This window comes from Lepidothrix coronata, unplaced genomic scaffold, assembly GCF_001604755.1.
Source record: "Lepidothrix coronata isolate B3197 unplaced genomic scaffold, Lepidothrix_coronata-1.0 Scaffold167, whole genome shotgun sequence".
Taxonomy (NCBI): Eukaryota; Metazoa; Chordata; class Aves; order Passeriformes; family Pipridae; genus Lepidothrix; species Lepidothrix coronata.
In genome coordinates, this window is record NW_016690347.1 from 874260 (window position 1) to 892767 (window position 18508).

The following is an 18508-nucleotide window of genomic DNA, read 5'->3' on the forward strand; positions in this document are numbered from 1 at the left end:
GTCCTCACTTCACAATAAATGCTCTATAATTGCTTCTATTTCTTTGAAATCAGGAGATAGCTCTCACTAGCAATACTCTGAGCCTTTTGTGCTTCTGGGTACTTAATACAAACCCCATCTTTATCATATCTGAACACTTTTCAGCAGCTCTCGAACACAGCTAAAAGTTCTTATTTCATCTCGTGTGTAACTGTGCAAAGGCCCCGCATGCCTACGGTGAAGTAGAAGCAGTGCTTATTTCTCAACCTCAACTGCAGCTTAGCATCTGTCAGTCACCTACTCATATCCCAGCAGGCTCCTTGGACCAGGCATTCCTACCTTCACTTGAGCCAACTGCAAGGTCCAGCACATCTTCCCAAAGTGCAGAACAAAGACCGAGTGGTTGTAAGCAGGTGACGAACCTTGGCCCGATCCACCTGACATGTCATGACTTCCCATCTTTCCCATCTTTCCCTTTTCATCTTAAACCACTGCCCTTTCAGGACCCTCCCTTCTATGGGAGCATCTGCATTTTCTTGGAAATTATTAAGGATACTTGATGCCAAAGGAAAACACCACAAGACAGGCTGTGCCACAGTTAATTCATCATCCAGCAGAGAAGACATCTGTCAGGTGTTTACCACCCATCTCACAAAACTTGAGGACACAAAACTTGCTCTTCGACACAGCAGCCCAGTAGTGTGCATCTGCCCCTCTGAACTCCTCACTGACCCCTGTAATTGCTTGCCTGCATATGAACACACACACACATACACACACACCAGCCGTCTCCGTAAAATAAGTGTTTCTGAAGCCAAAAGGTGTTGCAACACATTGTCCAACTCCTGCACTAGAAGAACTTTTTTCAGAATTTGGAATAATTCACCTGCTTCTACATCCTTTAAAAGAGAACAGAAATAGATGCACAACATGACAGTAATATTACATACAAAGGTAAATATCATTTGCAGTTTCAGCACATTCTGCTTATTCTCTCTGGGGTCATGCTGGCTCTCCTGTTAATTAGAATCATAGAATCCACTGGGTTGGAAAAGACCTCTGAGATCATCAAGTCTAACCCTTGATCACACACCGCCATGGTTACTAGACCATGGCACAAAGTGCCACATCCAGTCTCATCTTAAAAACCTCCAGGGATGGTGAATCCACCACCTCCCTGGGTAGCCCATTCCAATGGCTGATTACTCTCTCTGGAAAAAATTTCTTCCTAATATCCAACCTAAACCTACCCTGGCACTGCTTAAGACCATGCCCTCTTGTCCTACTGCTGGTTGCCCGGGAGAAGAGACCAACCCCCACCTGGCTACAACCTCCTTTCAAGTTGTTGTAGAGAGTGATGAGGTCTCCCCTGAGCCTCCTCTTCTCCAGGCTGAACAACCTCAGCTCCCTCAGCCTCTCCTCATAGGACTTGTGCTCGAGTCCCTTCATCAGCCTTGTTGCTCTTCTCTGGACCTGCTCCAGCACCTCAATGTCCTTCCTGAACTGAGGGGCCCAGAACTGGATGCAGTACTCCAAGTGTGGCCTCACCAGTGCTGAGTACAGGGGAAGAATCACTTCCCTGGACCTGCTGGCCACACTGTTCCTGATCCGGGCCAGGATGCCATTGACCTTCTTGGCCACCCGGGCACACTGCTGGCTCATGTTCAGCTTCCTGTCAATCCAAACTCCCAGGTCCCTTTCTGCCTGGTTGCTCTCCAGCCACTCTGTCCCCAGCCTGTAGCACTGCAGGGGGCTGTTGCGGCCAAAGTGCAGGACCCGGCACTTGGCCTTGTTGAACCTCATCCCATTGTTATCAGCCCATCTCTCCAGCTTGTCAAGGTCCCTCTGCAGAGCCCTCCTGCCTTCGAGCACTCCCCCCCCCCCAATTTGGTGTCATCTGCAAATTTGCTAATGGTACACTCAATCCCCTCATCCAGATCATCAGTAAAGATATCTGGGCCCACCACTGATCCCTAGTGGGGGACACCACTAGTGACCAGCTGCCAACTGGATGCAGCACCGTTAACCACCATTCTCCAGGCCCGGTCCTCCAGCCAGTTCCTAACCCAGCAGAGAGTGTCCCTGTCCAACCCATGGGCTGCAGGCTTTTTCAGGAGTATGCTGTGGGAGACAGTGTCAAAGGCTTTGCTAAAGTCCAGATAGACCACATCCACAGCCCTCCCCTCATCCAGGTCACCTGGTCATAAAAGGAGATCAGCTTGGTCAGACAGGATCTGCCCTTCCTAAACCTGTGCTGCCTGCAGTGACGTAGCAGAGCTCATGCTGAGTTCCACACTGTTGGGCTGGTTTGGCTGAACTAGTATTCTCACACTGATTATGCTTTCCCTCATAATCTGCAAATCCTTTTCAACTGCTCTTTTTCAGGAGGCACAACCATACCCATAGTTTCTGGACACATAACTAGCTTTCAGCTGCATTTAAATGCATCCAGGTTACCTGGTTCTAATACTGCAAGACTTTCCTCTATACCCCGCTCTTCACCTAAAGTACAAGTGCTAGCAATAGGGATTCGACATATTGTAGAACAAAGCTCATGCAGTGTCACCCCCTAAGTACAAGCATCACCCTCCAAGTGCAAAAACAAATGCTGGGAAAGTAGAGGAACAGAATTCAATGAAGAAAATGTCCCAGTCACCAGGATTTCCTCTAACTGTTGTGGGTCTCCTTTATTCATTATCTTTCTGCATCATATTTGATTACTAACTAGGGTGGAAAGTGAGACCTGGTCTTACTCTAAGCATAGGAAAATTTCATTCCATATTAATTTTTCACTCTCTCACCACAAAGAAAATCCACAGATTTAATACAAAGCTTGAAGTAAGTACTTGGACACTTCAGACAGCATTCCTTCTACAGCTGAGACAGGTGTTGAGCAAACATGCTTCAAGCCTGATCAAAAACTTATACCTCAGTCCTGAAGACAAGCCTGACAATAAAGTCCTCACAGTTCCCTCAGGATCCCACTGGTCTTTTTACTTTTTTCTTCCTTTTTGTTGTTATTAAAAGGAAAATCTTAGGGAGCTGACTCCACTTGTGAAGCTGAATCTTAAGGTATAGCTTTCTGAAGCTTGGAAATTCAAAGCTAAGGTTTTAAAACTAGCCTAGCTCACATTCTAGTTCTGCACATTGAAGTTAGGCATGAAGCCTTCTTTGACCCAAAAAGTCAGGTCTCTTTTCATCCCTGCTTTGCCTAAGTTACAAACACTGTGGGAACAAGAACGTAGCTTTACTTGAATATAAACATTAGAGCTGTTGTGTCCCCCCCCCAAAGTATGTCCAGAGACTCCCTAATCAAAGAGGCTTTCAAGCCTTATACAATAACTTGATACAGATATAAACAGGCTGAGAAAAGATCTGAAATAGAACAAAAATAACCTTATGCTAATAGAGAGCTGTAAAGTATGGCAAATGTATTAATACTTCCCTATGCAAAGTAATCATCTCACACTTGTGAGATAATCTAGTGTTAAACAGAACTGTACTTGCTCCATCAGTAAGAATTAACAGATGGAGCAACTCTTTGAGCTTTACATAACAGTAATTAAACAAATCCTCACAACAGCCACATGATTTCATGCACAAGCCAGGGCAGTCTACAGAAAAAAGCTTTGCTGTCATGTTGGAAAATTCCAGGATGTGTAGCCCAAAGAGCTCTGCAAGGGCCATCAGCCTGATGACCTGGATCAGCCTGCCTCATTCTCCAGGATATCCTCTTCACTGCGCACTCAGAGTGAGAGAAGAAAACTCAGAAACAAAACAGCTGCAACAGACACCTTCTTCATCTGCAGGAAGAAGTTCTTGGACTGCTTCATCTGTAAGATGAGACAGTTATCCATGTACATTGCTATATTGGAAGTCTGTCTGAATAAAAAACATGGGGAAGTTCATAGCATTCATCATATAGGAAATTCAGTGTCCCCACAGAGAGCCCCTGGTACAAGCAGGTAAACTCTTTCATGTCACCTGTTTCACTACCACAAGCACCAGCAGCTCTCTTGTGCTGGAGCTGAGGCTGGAGGTGGGTGTGGGAAATGCAAAAACTACCCATTACTTCAGGCAGGAAAAGAAATCTCCCCACTAGGTAACACCCACACATCCGAACATATCCATGTTTGAATCTCTGTTCATCTAAAAGGGCAAGAAATAGCAGAATAAGCAAGGCACTTGAACTGCACCTTAACTGGAAAAGGAAGGAGTCCATCCATTACAGATGAAAAACACAGGAAGGGACAATATTTTGTACCTTCACATGGGCTCTCCCTCCTGTCCAAAAGTAAGCAGTATCGTTAGCGCCAGTGGACGTCCCTTACCTCTCTGAGGTGCTGGACATAGGGATGATTGAAAGGGGTACCCCAGGAGTTCACCTCTGAGAAACCCTCAAAGCCATGCTGGACATGGAGTTGCCATGGGGGCACCTGGGGGTCCTACAGAGCTCCATCCCCATCCCACCTACTACTCCACTTCTCCACTACTCCACCTTTGATGTCTTGGGCCAGAAACATACAGATGACACACAGGCCTTTGTCTCCAGTATGTGAAATATACATAGGAGCCTTCCATGGCATCTAATGCAAAGATAAAATCAACACCTGAAAGCAAATTCATCTCAATAAGACTGAACCATAGACCAGATCCAGGTGGTGGAAGGAATCCATCCATATCTACTAATTGTGCAATATGCCATCTGCTGTTGCTGAAAATGTCTGCCCTCCCACCCCCAACTAATGAAGAGTTTCGCAGCTTTTGGGTTCTTCCGCTCTTCCAAACAGGATTTGTAAATAGAAAAAAAAAAAAATAGGCAGAATGAAACATGCACTGATATAGCTGTTCATTCCCCTCTCAGCAAAATGAGCGACTGGGGGGGGTTAAAAACACCAAAGCACATGTTCTGCTGCCACCACCTGGCTATGAATAGACCTAGATAGAGTTTTAAAATAAAATGTGCTTCTTCAGAATGCATCAATTCACTAAGCCTATCATTTTTATATCCTTTTATTTTCCTTTACCTGTCTTCAGCTGGGTGTGCTTGTACCAAATCCATCAGAAGCCCAGAGCCCCAGCTTCCCTGGCAGGTCTGCCCTGCAACCAGGTGGGATTCAGAGATCTTGAAGTTCATCACAGACTTGGGCCTCAGCTCTGTGATAAAAGTTATTTTAGAAAAGTGTTCTGAAAATCACCTTTTCAGCCAATTCAGGACACATGTAGAAAATACTTCTGAAAGGATCCATCCCCTAATCTAAAACTTTTAGAGTACCTGGCACAACTTGTGGAAAGTGAGGATGACATCACAATTACTATAGAGACTTCTCTCAACAAAACTACTTAAAGAGAGAGAAAAGACTGTCTTTATGCAGCTGTCATCTGAAACAGCCTGTAGCCATTTTTTTTTTTTTTTTTTTTGCTGAGAAAAGTGCAAATCCAGCATGAGCTTCACCAAACTCTGGAAAGAAAAAATTAATCCTATCTGGAAAACATACTCTCGAAAAGTAAACCATGCAAAAAACTTACCTTAAATAGAAATATCAAAATAAAGGTATGGATTGGTATTCATATATTGGCCTAGAGACTCCTCTAGATGGTCTGCATCAGTTTTATCAGCCTGGCAAATCATAGCTCCACAACCTTAGAAACTTTATAAACCATAAATATGACATTTTTTATTAACCCCAAATCTTTCTCTGTATTTTCTTTTTGGTGTGCAAAGGAGCAGCAGAGAGCAATTTGCTACTCCATTCTTTCACTTCTCTTTAGTCATAATTTTTCATCTATTTTTTTATTTTTTATATGACCCTTTTCTTTTGCCCCAACACCTCTGAAAAAATATCCCAATTGCTCATTAGCTTGTCTCAGAATACAGGCATTTATGAAACTCTATGCAGCTTTGTTTACTGTGAAATGCAGCTCAAAACTTGAAAAACAAATCATGAAGGGTGGCTTTAAAAATTCAGTAGCAAGCTAACCTTCTCGGGAGGGTAAATGTGTATCCAGTTCTATATCTCTTTTTGTTGAATGCAAGCAATTTTGTGATATACTCAATTAAAAAAAAATCTCTGCAAACAGACGAGGAAAAGTTGAAAGTGGTTTTACGTTTTGCTGACAAACATTTCCAACAGTTAGTTCTCTTAGGAGTCATTTCTAGGTTTTATTAATGAAGAATGACGTTGTCTGGGATGCAGCCACATCTTTGTTAAGGGATGTTAAAAACCACCATCACTGAGGCCTAGAAGTGAAAAAAGGCTTTAATTTCAAAATAGTTAGAGAACAGGCATTAGGATTATTCAGCTGCATACTATAAAGCAGGTTATAACTAAAACATTTATTGTCTCCATGAATATAATGAGAATTTCATGATCCCATGGTTTAAAACCACTTAGTAGATTAAAGGTAGTTCCTCAGGCTTTCAGTGTGGTATAGCATTAGTCCTTATCTGATATCAGTGAAGTGCAATATGGATTGATATGTGGACCATAGAGTGAAACAGACTGATTGCCATTACAATATCAGCCTTACCATGTGCTTGCCACTTTGTCCCTCAAGGTAATTCATCAACCAGAGGTACAGTCATATATCGCTCTTTCTCCAATCTGCCTTAGAGAGACAGATTTTTGAGACCTGAATACTCAAAAAGCTTTAGGATCCATAAAATAGGCAAGTCATCTGGCTTGGAATGGGTTGACTGTGGAGTCCACACTGATCTTCTCATTCAACATGAAAAGCTGCCTTCAACATTAGCATTTGGGATGACTGTTTTCAGATGTCATTGATATTACTTGACCACAGTTCAAGAAAAAGATGGCCACAATAGCAGCCTGTGTTCTAGAGAGTCATTTTTGGTAACTCAAATTACTGTAGTCTATTTCTTGTAACTCAAATTACTGTCATTTATTTTACTCTAAAATACTTCCTTTTACATATGTCAGTGCTTTATTGTGATGGTTTTGACCTCAGTGAAGAACTCGTAGGAATCCTTTGCTCCCTCCCTTCCTATGCCTGAGGCTTTCATCCCACCAAATGGCAAGTTCAGATCTCTCACAAGCCAGCAGTTGGTCCACACCCATCCAGACTGTAGCCTGTGTGCCACCCGGTGAACGCGTCCCACGTTGCTGGACCACACAGTGGCTGCCAAGCCATATTTCACACCATTGGCTCTTTTGATCACTTCTTCTTCTGTATCAAATGCTACCACACATGTCACAGGACCAAAGATCTCTTCTTGCATGCAACAAGATTCATCCTTAACTTCAGCAATAACTGTGGGCAACATGAAATAGCCTTTCTGGTTGCCAGGTGGGAGATCCAAAGCATCCACTCCCTCTCCACAGAGGACTCTGGCTCCTTCAGCCTGGGCTTTCTTCACATAGTTCCTCACCTGGTTAAGCAACAGGAAAACATCACTGCTAAAGGACACCAAATCCTAAGGCTCCACACATTAGCAGGAGCCCCTGAATAACTCCAAATGGAACATACTGCCCCCCTACAACAGAGGGCAGCTTTCCCCAGCTTTTGTTCTTAAGTTTCTTTAAAGGTAAAGCTGTGTATTTCTTGCTGAAAAAACAATTGTTTGCTCTTTCCTAACACTTACTAGCCTAGCAGGCAACACTGCTGGTCCTTCTGGATAAGTTGTCTAAAGGGTAAGGCCCTTGGTGAAAACACAAGTGCTCCCAGAGCCTCCCTCCCTTCTTCTAGGAGCCTGGGCAGTATGCCATATATTCCACACCATGGTTCACTCCATTACTCCAAGGGATCAGTAATATTTTCCTGCCTCACAGGCAGGCTTATTAATTTTTTACATGCCACTAGGATGATGAATGCTACAGAAAATCTCATCAATAAATAATTAAAGATGTTTCCATGGCTGCTGCCACCATATGCTTGCTACCTTGAACACATCAGACATGCTGTTGATCTGCTTCTGCCTTTCTGCAATTGTTGCCTGGTTTCTCTTCTTATAGAAAGCCCAGAGAGACACCACAGGGCTTCCTTTTCTTTTTCTTCTTTTAGGCACCTTGGTAGGTTAAATTTGGAAGTCCTCTTTGGAGCCACAGACAGAGGACCTTGGGAAGTGGGTATTTCTACCGCTCTATTTTCAGAACCTCTGAAATCCCCTTGTGCAGCCCTCTAGAAGATTAGAAGAAATCACAAACTCTATGTAACATCACCTTTTGTAGATGTTCTTTACTTATAAGTGCTCCCACATCGACTGCAGGATCTGAGGGATTGCCGGTCTTCCACTTCTTGGCCTCTGCTACAAACCTCTTCAAAAACTCACTGTATATGCCCCTCTGAACAAAGATCCTGGAGGTGCAGAGACAGATCTCACCCTACCAAAAAGAAAGGAACAAAAAAAGAAATCAACAATGTTGGCTCATATTACACTGTACTATTGATGCATCCTAGGAGTCATATCCCACAATGAGACTTGTGTCTCCACATCCTTAGAAGTGCAAACTACATTAACCAGCACTGCAAAGTGGGATTTTTTTCCAGATAAAAAAGGAAAAGGGAAGGAAAAGACGAAACAACATCAGGATCATGCAGTCACTACCATAAGTAAATTTGATTTTTCATTGATTCCATGTTTTCTCTTTCAACATTTTTCATAGGAAATGTGATTCCAATTCTGAATGATCTCTGTCTTCATTTCCTGATAATCGATTTCTGATACCAAGCTAGTTTTCTGAACATTTGCGCTGATACAGTTTCCTGGCTTTGGTAATCTCTCCTGAGGGTGGTGATGAGGGAAGAACAATGTTGGTAAAATTTGGACAGAAGTCTCCTAATTTAATTCAGCAAATTAGCAAGCTTCCCACTTACTTGAACAGTGGGACTTACAGCAGCTGCTTCCTGGAGAGATAAGCAATGTAACTTTTTTGAGAGGAGTAATGACATCTTGTTACCTTGTGATGGACAGCACAAATAAGAGCTCTTTATTACTTTGTTCCTTGTTTGTGCAATAATGAAACTTTCTTCATATTTTTCTACTTGGGCTTTTCTCACAACACAATTTCGAAACAGACCCTGACAATTTACAGATGCAAAGGTACAGGCATATGCACACGAACTCTTGAACACACGTCCCTCCTTGCTGCAAACAGGGTTTATATGCTATAGATGTGGGAGGAACCTGGTTGGCAAAGCTGGACCTCAGGGTAGTAGGGATGCATTGGCTCAAGTCGGCATCATCGAAGATGATGGCGGGGTTTTTGCCTCCCAGTTCCAGCGAAAGCCGCTTGCAGTATGGAGCACTTTTCTCCGTGATCCGCTGGGCCGTCAGCGTGCTTCCTGTGAAGGAGACCAGAGGCACGTCGGGGTGGCAGACGAGGGCTTCTCCTGCCTTGGCGCCTGTTCCGAACACTATATTCACCACCCCATGAGGAACCCCTGATGGGAAGAAAGGCACACAGTCATTGTTCCCTTCCCATTGCTCAGCAGGTTTCACTTCACTGTGTTTTGTCCCAGAAGCTAGAAAATCACCTGTAACTCTAGAGTGGCAAATACTGACCCTTAACTTAAGTAGAAGCTGAAATGCATGATGTTAAATAGCTCTGGAGATCATGGGTTAAATGATAAAACCAATTCCACTGATCAGTTGATCTCATCTGATACGCATCATCAGAGATCCAGTTCTCAGTCATTCAAAGAAGAAACAATCATCCTCCCAGTTTTAGTTAACAGTGCATCAAATACAACCATGACAGAGATACCAAGAGCTGATTCTCACTCTTGTATGCTCTCATGGCTCCTCAGCTGGCATCACAGATTTAAGGACATCCTTAAGCGGAGTGCAGGAGGGGCAAAGGAGGCCTACAAAAACTTTTCATCAGAAGATAGTGGAAAAAGTGGGCAATAGCTGGGGTTGGAGAGATGGGATAGTATGAGGACTGGGAAAGCTTTTTTTCTCCAGTGCAACATTCAGCTACAGCAAACAGTCTTTCCCAAAGCCTTTGAGCACCTTCTGATTTCTGCAACAACAAAAGAACCCCCAACAAAATGGTGCACAGATAAGCATTTTTCCACCCCATTCCCCCTCCTTAGCATGCCACAGGACTTACCTGCTTTCTCCAAGAGCTTGCACATCATCCAAGCTGTGACAGATGTCATCTCACTTGGCTTGGCAACCACAGTATTTCCACATGCAATGGCAGGAGCTATTTTCCACGTCAACAAATACAGTGGCAAATTCCAAGGACTGATTAAACCAGCTACAAAGCAAATCAAAGACAGAAATTCAATCTGCTGGGATACAAAACTCTGATCTCAAGAAGTTATACACCAATTCAGATTTATGAAGGGAATTTGGCTATGGCTCTTATTTGCAGACAATTGTACAATAAATTTGCAGCATTTCTTGCAGGCAAATAACTTTTAAAAAGAATTGTGCAAATTATTCTAAAGGTGATCAACTGAACTCTCTGAATCAAAGTTTTGCTGCTTCTTCAGGGCAGAATCTGATATTCACAGGAAGTTTTTCAGTGTTTCCTAGGAACATTAATGCAAGGTTAGCCATAACAATCATTTACATCAACTGGTCTGTGGTAATACTTTGTGTTAGCTAACAGCAGATGAAGGTAATTATTGAATGGTTTGTGTTGTGAGGGTCCTTAAAGATCACCTAGTTCAAATTCCCCTGTCATGGGCAGGGACACTTTTCATTTGACCAGGTTGCTCAAAGCCCCATCCAACCTCGCCTTGAACAATTCCAGGGATGGGGCTTTGACCAGTTCTCTGGGAACCTGTTCCACCACCCTCACAGTAAAAAACTTTTTCCTAATATCTAATCTAAACCTACCTTCCTTCAATTTGAAGCCATTACCCCTTGCTCTATCGCTACATGTCCTTGTAAAAAGTCCCTCTTCAGCTCTCTTGTAGGTCTCCCAAGAGCTTTCTCTTCTCTAGGCTGAATGTGTTAGCTCAGATCATTCTTGCTTTCTTTTGCTCTTCAAAGTTTTTCTTGTTTTTCAATTCTAATATTTAAAAAGTATGTATAACATATAGTACACATTTTCCAGATAAATTTTAGTCTAACTCATGAGTGCCAAAATTTGTCACTGTACAAATCTTTTGTTCCCACAAATTGCTCAATTATCAGAATTATTTTCAGTAATTGCCTGTAGGAATATTTTCACTTTACATATTTATAAGAAATTATGAAAAATATCCATGATTGTTAGGTGTGACTCCTCACAAAAGCCACAGGATTTCTTGCTGTTTGATGGAGTAGATACAGTGAGGGACTTTTTCTTATGAGAGTGATTTTACCAGAAGTAGTCTTGTTCTCCACTGCTCAAGAAAACTTTTAAATAGGTCCACTAGGTTAGCCAATTTTATGTTTTAAATAATTCAAGTGTAAATGTGGAACACTCATATATAATTAATGTTATATGTTATTTATACTATATATATCTCTAATATAACCTAATAATAAAATCCATACACCATCATTACTTTGTCAGCTCAGCATAGCCACCTTATTTGTGAAGCAGCAGCATCATCTAGTGGCTGAGTTCAGCAATTCCCCAGCTAGAACTGGTTTATCCACCCATGTGCACTCGGGTCACAGACTCATTGCAAGCAACTACTGCTTTCCTAAAGGTGAGGAGTATCCTGTTCTCCCTGCAGGAGTAGCTGCTCAATGCTCTGCATGCCTCATTGACCCCCAGCTGTAATACTTAACTACAAAACACAAGAGAGATTTTGAGGGTGAGAGGTGGCAGGTTTGGCTTTTTTTTAAGGAGTGCAATAATTTTTTTGCCATGAAGTAGCATAACTGATTTTATGTGAAGTTGCTGATGCTTTAGTGAACAAGCCATGTTTCGCACATGACTCAGAGACAACAAATGCTGTTGAAAAAATCCTTTCTTTTCTGAGCCACATTTGAGGCAGACATTTTGCCAAGCTGTTCAGCATGTCAAGATCATCATACCAACTCCAACAGGTGCCCTCGAGGTGTAATGCACACAGCCCATGGTTGCCATCTCAGTGCACTCTGTGATGTGGTGAAGGATGGAAGAGGCAAAGAATCGGAAGTTGTACACAGCTCGAGGGATGTCCACTGTTCTGGCAAATGTAATAGTTTTTCCTGAAACAAAACCAAGCAAGCACGCTGCTATTACGGACAGAAACAGTGCTTTATACTCTGCTCTGAAAGTTGATTTGCATGTTTTTTGGGAAATGTCTTTTGTCCTGCACCCAAGTAATCCCCAGCACAGGGCAATCCCTAGTCAATGACAACAGCCCCCCTCTAGTGATGCACTCCAAATATCTAACAACTGACGTCAAAGTCAACAATTCTGAAAAGCAAGAATGCCCCAGGAATCCAAAATCCAAAACTTCTTCAAAGTTCATGCACATCAACTTCAGTTTGCTCCAACAGTTTATACCATACTAAAAATTTCATCCAAATCCTTCATTTCAACAATCAGCAAGACACATTTGGGATGAACAGTTCCAATTTTTACCCTGATCCTTTGACTCTGCTTGTGCAAACGCTTCCAGGTCATGTTCAATCAGATCTGCCAATTTGTTCAGGATCTGAGATCTTTCCCACGGACTTTTTGAGGACCAAATTGGGAAGGCATCTTTGGCAGCTTTGACAGCAGCTTCCACCTTAAAAAGTAAAAGAGGGATGGTGAATGTTTATGAAAGGCATAAGAAAATATCAAACTCTCAGCAGATGAATTCAGATTTCAGAGGCTAGTAATCCAGATCACACTGCTGGGAAGATGACATCTCCTTAGAGCTTCTCCATTGTTATCAAGACACTATCCCGTAACTCAAAAAGTGTTATTGAAATAAGAGTATCTAGAAAAAAAAATTCCACAGGAACTCTTGCTTTTCTCCAAATTCCAGCAACTTGTAGGCAACCTCCAGGCCTGGAGGAAATGTTAGACTGGTCAACTGGTACTAGCAAGTGCAACTGACCAAACTGAAGCAGAATCTTGTTGCTCATGGAGAAAATCTCCCCTGGAGCAAATGCAGTTTCAGTCTAAACATCCACAGCCCTTGCAATACAGGACTTCAGCTGTACCAGAAAATGATGAAAGTAAGAGGCTGCAGAAGGAACAGAATGTATGTCCTGCTAGCCCTTGATTTCCTCTCCCCTTTGCACCATTTGGTTCAAGCAAGGACTAAGAATATATTTAAGGAATGGACACTAAGAATATACTTAAGGAATGGACACTCAGAAAAATTTTATCTTACCTGATCACAGCTAGAAATTCATTAATGCCCTCACAGGAAAAAAGTTCCTTTCTAAACTCTTGGAGTTTAGTCAGTTCTCTCATCAGACACCTATTGAAACCTACAGATAAGAAAGATCATTATATGCATTTATGTAAATGCATACCAGTCTTATCAGTATTTTACTTGAGATGTACATGACTGCTGCATGGTCCTTCAGCCTGACCTTTCTTCTGAATAGTGGCAGATTACCAGCACTTTTCTGAAGCAGACTAGGCTTCAAAGGATTAAAATTCATCAGAAAGCTTTCTCTCCCATGAATCATTTCCTCCGGACTCTTACATGGAAGTTACCTGCATCTATTGATTTATAAGCAGTTCCTTCTTGATGTTTACCAGTCTCAGACTAAGTAAAGATGGTCATCAATATCCTTCCATGTTTTAATTAAGTGCCCTATTTCCCAATTTTTCTTCCTATGTATCACTTCTTCATTGTTCTAATCTCTAATCAAGGTGAGTTTTTAGTCAAAGCTGTCTTAGCTGGTTTCCTAAAATTTTTGCACATAAAATTTCTTCAGATTTTGGAAATCTGCCAAAATCAGTAACTAGGAGGATGCTAGTTATGACCTCTCCAAATGCTGGCACGTTGCTGGTTCCTATGCAGTCACTAAAGGCTCCTTTCCACCAATTCTACAAAACTGAGTTCCAAATTTGTTCCTTCTGATGCCTCAGAGCTTTTTTGGATTTTTTTAACTTTTGTAGATTTTAGAAGTAGTTGTGTAGTAAATGTATATTTTTATGTAGCTGTATTATATCCCTTACCCTTTATCAATGCCTCTAAATTGTGTTAGTGTGTTTAGTCTTTTTCCAAGGTAGAACTGTAGAAAAACATCCCTGCTTAAGAACATCTCACTCTAGGTCTGGACCAGGAGATATCACACAGACAAAGCAATCTTCAAGCCCAGAATTTTGAAGGAACTCCAAGGACCGTACATGCTTTGAAGAAGATGAAGATGAGGAATAAGGGCTCCCAAATGCCCCCAGACCCAATTCTCAAAGGGACGCGTCGGGGGGCAGAATGGGGCAGAACTGGGGGTGGACAGATCTGGGATTGGATGGACCTTATTATAAAATCATAGAACCACTATCTGGGTGCGCGCGCGTGGTGTGTATTCCTCTAGGCCTACTGCTCCCTTTATCTTATCTTACACACTAAATTGGCCTGGAGTCTTTTTCTCTGGTCTTTTTAGGCAACACTTCAGATTGTGATGGGTGACATTTCAATTATGTTTTACTAATGAGGGCACAAAATTTTAAGCAGGGGAAAAAAAAAATCTATCTAACCCTTCTTCTTCACCGTCCCATGCACATGAGAATTTATGGTCCCCATAAAAATAAGAGTTTGAGAGCCAGAACAATACCAGTACAGAGGCCAAGGAAGGAAATAAACCAACATGCACAATGTCACATGGATCACTTGCTATGTAGTTCAACAACCTACTGCTTAAGTGCTGATGATAGCAGGCTGTCAGTCACTGAGCAGCCGAAGCAGGACCAAGGCAGGCCTGGGAAAGAGGAACTGCAGTTTCCTGAGCGAGTCCGGTGCAGATGCCATGCTACCCTGAAAAGGTTCACCCTCTGTGAAACCATACCACCTTCACTAATTAACTTGTTCTTCCACCCTCCCATCTTGTGGTGCTGCTGCTCATCTGTCTTCTCCTCTGTGGCCTTTTCCACCGGGTGCTGCCAGGACAGAAGATAACGAAGACCATCTGCATTTTTAACCCTTCAGTGGGTGTAGAAGAAGGACAAAAATATTGCTTTTTCACAGACAGCAGAAGAGAAAACTAGCAAAGGAAGGAATTAAGTGGCAGTAGATTAATCTAAAAAAGGCAAGAGGAAAAAAGAAGAGATTGGTACAGATGTAAGAGAGCATACAAAAGTTAAACAGTTACTTAGTTTGACTAGCAAAAAGCAGCAAAGACAGTCAAGCCACAAAGAAAACACACGTAAGAATTAAACTATGAACTCGTGTGTCTGAAACACTTCCTTCTGCTTTCCTCTTCTGCACAAGACAGACACAGAGAAACAACACACAATCCAGACCCATCATAAAAGGTTGATATCAAAATACCCCAAACTGAACTGCCCTCAGGACATGATTTTGCTTTTGCAGGGGCTGATGGACAGAAGGAAGGTTCTTTAAAGAGAGGTTTTTAGAAAGTAGATATTTGCCAGCACTAATTAGTCCTCACCAGTCTGTCTGAGATACAGGGCACCTGCTCAGCTTGCTGTGGTACTGCTATTTAGAATTTAAGACATCTAGTCTAGGTGAGGGAACAAACTAACCCCTGAAAAAAATACATTCAGTGTTTTTGGCAGAAAGTGGCTGAAATGGCTACTGTAGCTGACCTGGTGTTAAACTCCAGGGTCAGCAACAGATTTGCTGTCTCCCTCCATTTCACCTTCTAATCTTCCACTAAAATTAACCAAGAAAATATCCAACTGGGCATTTTGCTGAAAACTGGCATCCTGAGTTCTTTGTTGAACTCAGGTCTATATGCTTAATTTGGTATCTCTAGATAACCTCAAGTAGTATGTGATTGCATTTTCTTCAGCATATTCCATCAGTCACCAGTGGATGCCAGCTCTGGACTCTGCAGAGCCCAGTCTTCTTGTCAGTAAAGGCAGGACTAAAGCACTTGCCAGATTTACAGGTCTTTAAACTGGGTTCCCATTGCTACACACAACCACTAACTCAGAAACTGAAAGAGAAAAGCCATTGCTCTTGGTATATTTGAACTGTATCTCTAGAGTGGCAAGTAGTCTACTTTGTTAGGCTGTTCTGGTATTCTCGAATCTCTCTTTTAATGATTTTGCAAATGAATGGACAGGAAGATTTGCACCTGCACATTAAAGAGAAGTCTTTTCAGGTATAATTAGGATTGGAATGAACTTATACAGATTTATTCTAACAAACCCAGCCTGTTACTCTTTAACCCTTGGTCATCAGCATCTAACAAATATTTACCCAGTTGAAATTACAGTGCAAAGGTTTCTGCTGAGAGAAGCAAAGAGAAAGATGTCAATAAGGCTGAAATGCAAGCGAAGGAAACAGTTACATACAGCAGTAGTTTGTTTTAAATATAATTTTGAAAATACTGTCCGCTACTCCTTGTCAATATTTTCCAAGTCTTTTGTGCTATCCAAGCTTGTCCAGCAGCTTCTCTCTTCATTAAATCTGAAGCACTATTTTAGACACAGACTTGTAGGTCCCTTATGAAGTAGAATCAATGAAACTGCAGCTCTCCTGCTCAATGTCATTGCCCATCTACACCTGCACATGTACAAGGTAACAGGAAACATTCATCCCATTAGAGAGCATGGGACCAGGAAACTTATTCATGCAGACGACATGTTATAAAGAAACGCATTCATCACAGCTACTCCATCACCTCTACTGAATATCCAACTGCTAAACCAAAACCAAAGAGGTCCAGAAGCTTTTTACCATCTTCAGAGAAGAGACAAGCCAAAAACCCTTTTAAATGAAAACTGCACATCATCAAGAGACTAAGAGAGAACACATTTAGTTACATATGGTGCCTCTAAGTTTATTTACAGAAGAGATCAATAAACACTTTTCTCTCTTACAGATTGTTTATACTTACAGCCAATCTGAGCGTTATTTTAATTTATGCACGACATCTCCCATGTGAGCTGACAGAGCTCCATGGAAGCTACTTGAGTTTTGTTGATTCGTACCAGCTTAGGATCCAGACCGTAACTGTCTAGTAGCAAATGACAGCATTTGCTGCCACAGCAGTGGATTACACAGCACTACAACGTAATCAAAAACTCACTCATTTAAGTGTTGAAGTCTTCCTAATTTTTCTGTTCTCTTACCGTCAGCCTCTCTTACTCAAAAGATTATTGTTATGTGCATTTAACATTTTTCACTTCTTTGTACATCTGGACAGTACTCACCTCTTCTTTGCCACTGTCTGGCACCTTGCAATAGACATCTCCGGTGGACGGATTATAGGAGTCTATGTAAGAGGAACAAGGAATAAATTTGCCACCTATAAAGTTTTCCAGCACTAGGAGAGCCTTCGACTGAGCCATCATTAGCTGCTTGCTTCATCTGTGACTCTTCCTCTACGAGGCATCAATTTAGATTAGTGTATCTGTATGTATTTGCACAGTAAGTCTGAACTCCTCCCCCTCTCTCTCCCTGCACCGCTTGCTTGCTTGCAAGTGGGAACAAACCCGGGTTACAACAGCAGGAAAGGGGGAATGGGGAAAAATTACTATTTCTGTGACACTTGGTTCTTTTCTAGGAGTTGAAGCAAGGAGGCAAAAACAGCATAGTTGCTGGAAAACAGCTCTTCTTTCTCTCTGGGAAATGAAATACCAAAGAAAAAGAGAAAAAGGAAGGTTTGACAGGGAAATGTCTCCCAGTACCAGTTTTTCAAGCTACAGTTTGAAGACAATTTGCAACAACTAAACAAAATAACTCAAACACCTAGCCAGGAACCTGCTCCTTAGTGTCAGCAGACACAAAGACAAGACACCTAGATTAGCACGTCTGCAACTCATGTTCACTGCTTGTCATCATCGATACTTTTCCTTGTACTTTTCCTTGTACTTTTCCTTGCAAAACCAATGCACCTGCCAAAACAAAAGATTTTAAGCATTAAGAAACTCTCTTTTTTTCCACCAATATCCACAAACAACAAACAATACGAACAGCTGAGTGACCCCTCAATTCAAACACTTGAGAAGCACAATCCTACCTGGTACAGTATGTTGTATGTCATCAAAAATTCATCTTTTTAAAAAAAGAAGGAAAAAAAAAAGCAAGACACTGACTTTCACTTTCCCTTCCGTAGATATTCCAGTGGAAGCCACCTTTCTATTACATATTATTAGGTTTTTCATTAACTTCCTAAGAACTCAAACTGCCTGGTAAGAGCTGTGTAAAAGACATTTTTCTCAAAGTGAGAATGCTTAAGATTATCAGATTGCTCTAAGACTGCATGCCACTTCCTTGCACTTCAGAGCTATTCAAAACACTACATCCAGAGAGCAGTATGTTGTCACCAGGAGATTGTGAATGTTTCAATCAGCAGTTTAGAAAGGTTTTGCACCCTAGGCCACTGCCAAGCCATCAAATTTCTTGTGGATCAACATGCAAGCATATTTTGATTGAATAAAGGTGATATGTTTCTGTTGCACAATAACAGATCATTTAGGTTTCAACCAATTGGCACCTCCGGGCAGAGTTCAAATCTGTGCTGAATGATAGTGCAGTCACATTGAAACTAGAT

At 41.9% G+C, this 18508-nt stretch overlaps 1 protein-coding gene across 1 annotated transcript; it reads right to left on the bottom strand.

Annotated features, from left to right (window-relative positions):
* Positions 1–6221: 6221 nt before the first annotated feature.
* On the bottom strand, positions 6222–17411 carry ALDH8A1 (aldehyde dehydrogenase 8 family member A1). The gene is made up of 7 exons (XM_017829702.1): positions 17166–17411; positions 12459–12606; positions 11924–12079; positions 10053–10202; positions 9125–9381; positions 8160–8321; positions 6222–7369 (listed from the first exon to the last, which is right to left on the bottom strand). Exons 1-7 carry the CDS (start codon positions 17304–17306, stop codon positions 6917–6919), a joined length of 1467 nt encoding a protein of 488 aa, XP_017685191.1. The 5' UTR covers positions 17307–17411; the 3' UTR covers positions 6222–6916.
* Positions 17412–18508: the final 1097 nt, after the last annotated feature.

Coding starts and splice junctions, on each gene's coding strand:
- ALDH8A1 (XM_017829702.1), bottom strand. CDS start 17,306: ATGATGGCTCAGTCGAAGGCTCTCCTAGTGCTGGAAAACTTTATAGGT. Junction 12,607..17,165: donor CAGACAGTGGCAAAGAAGAG/GTGAGTACTGTC, acceptor TTACTTTTTAAG/GTGGAAGCTGCTGTCAAAGC. Junction 8,322..9,124: donor GGTCCAGCTTTGCCAACCAG/GTTCCTCCCACA, acceptor TCTTTTTGGTAG/GGTGAGATCTGTCTCTGCAC.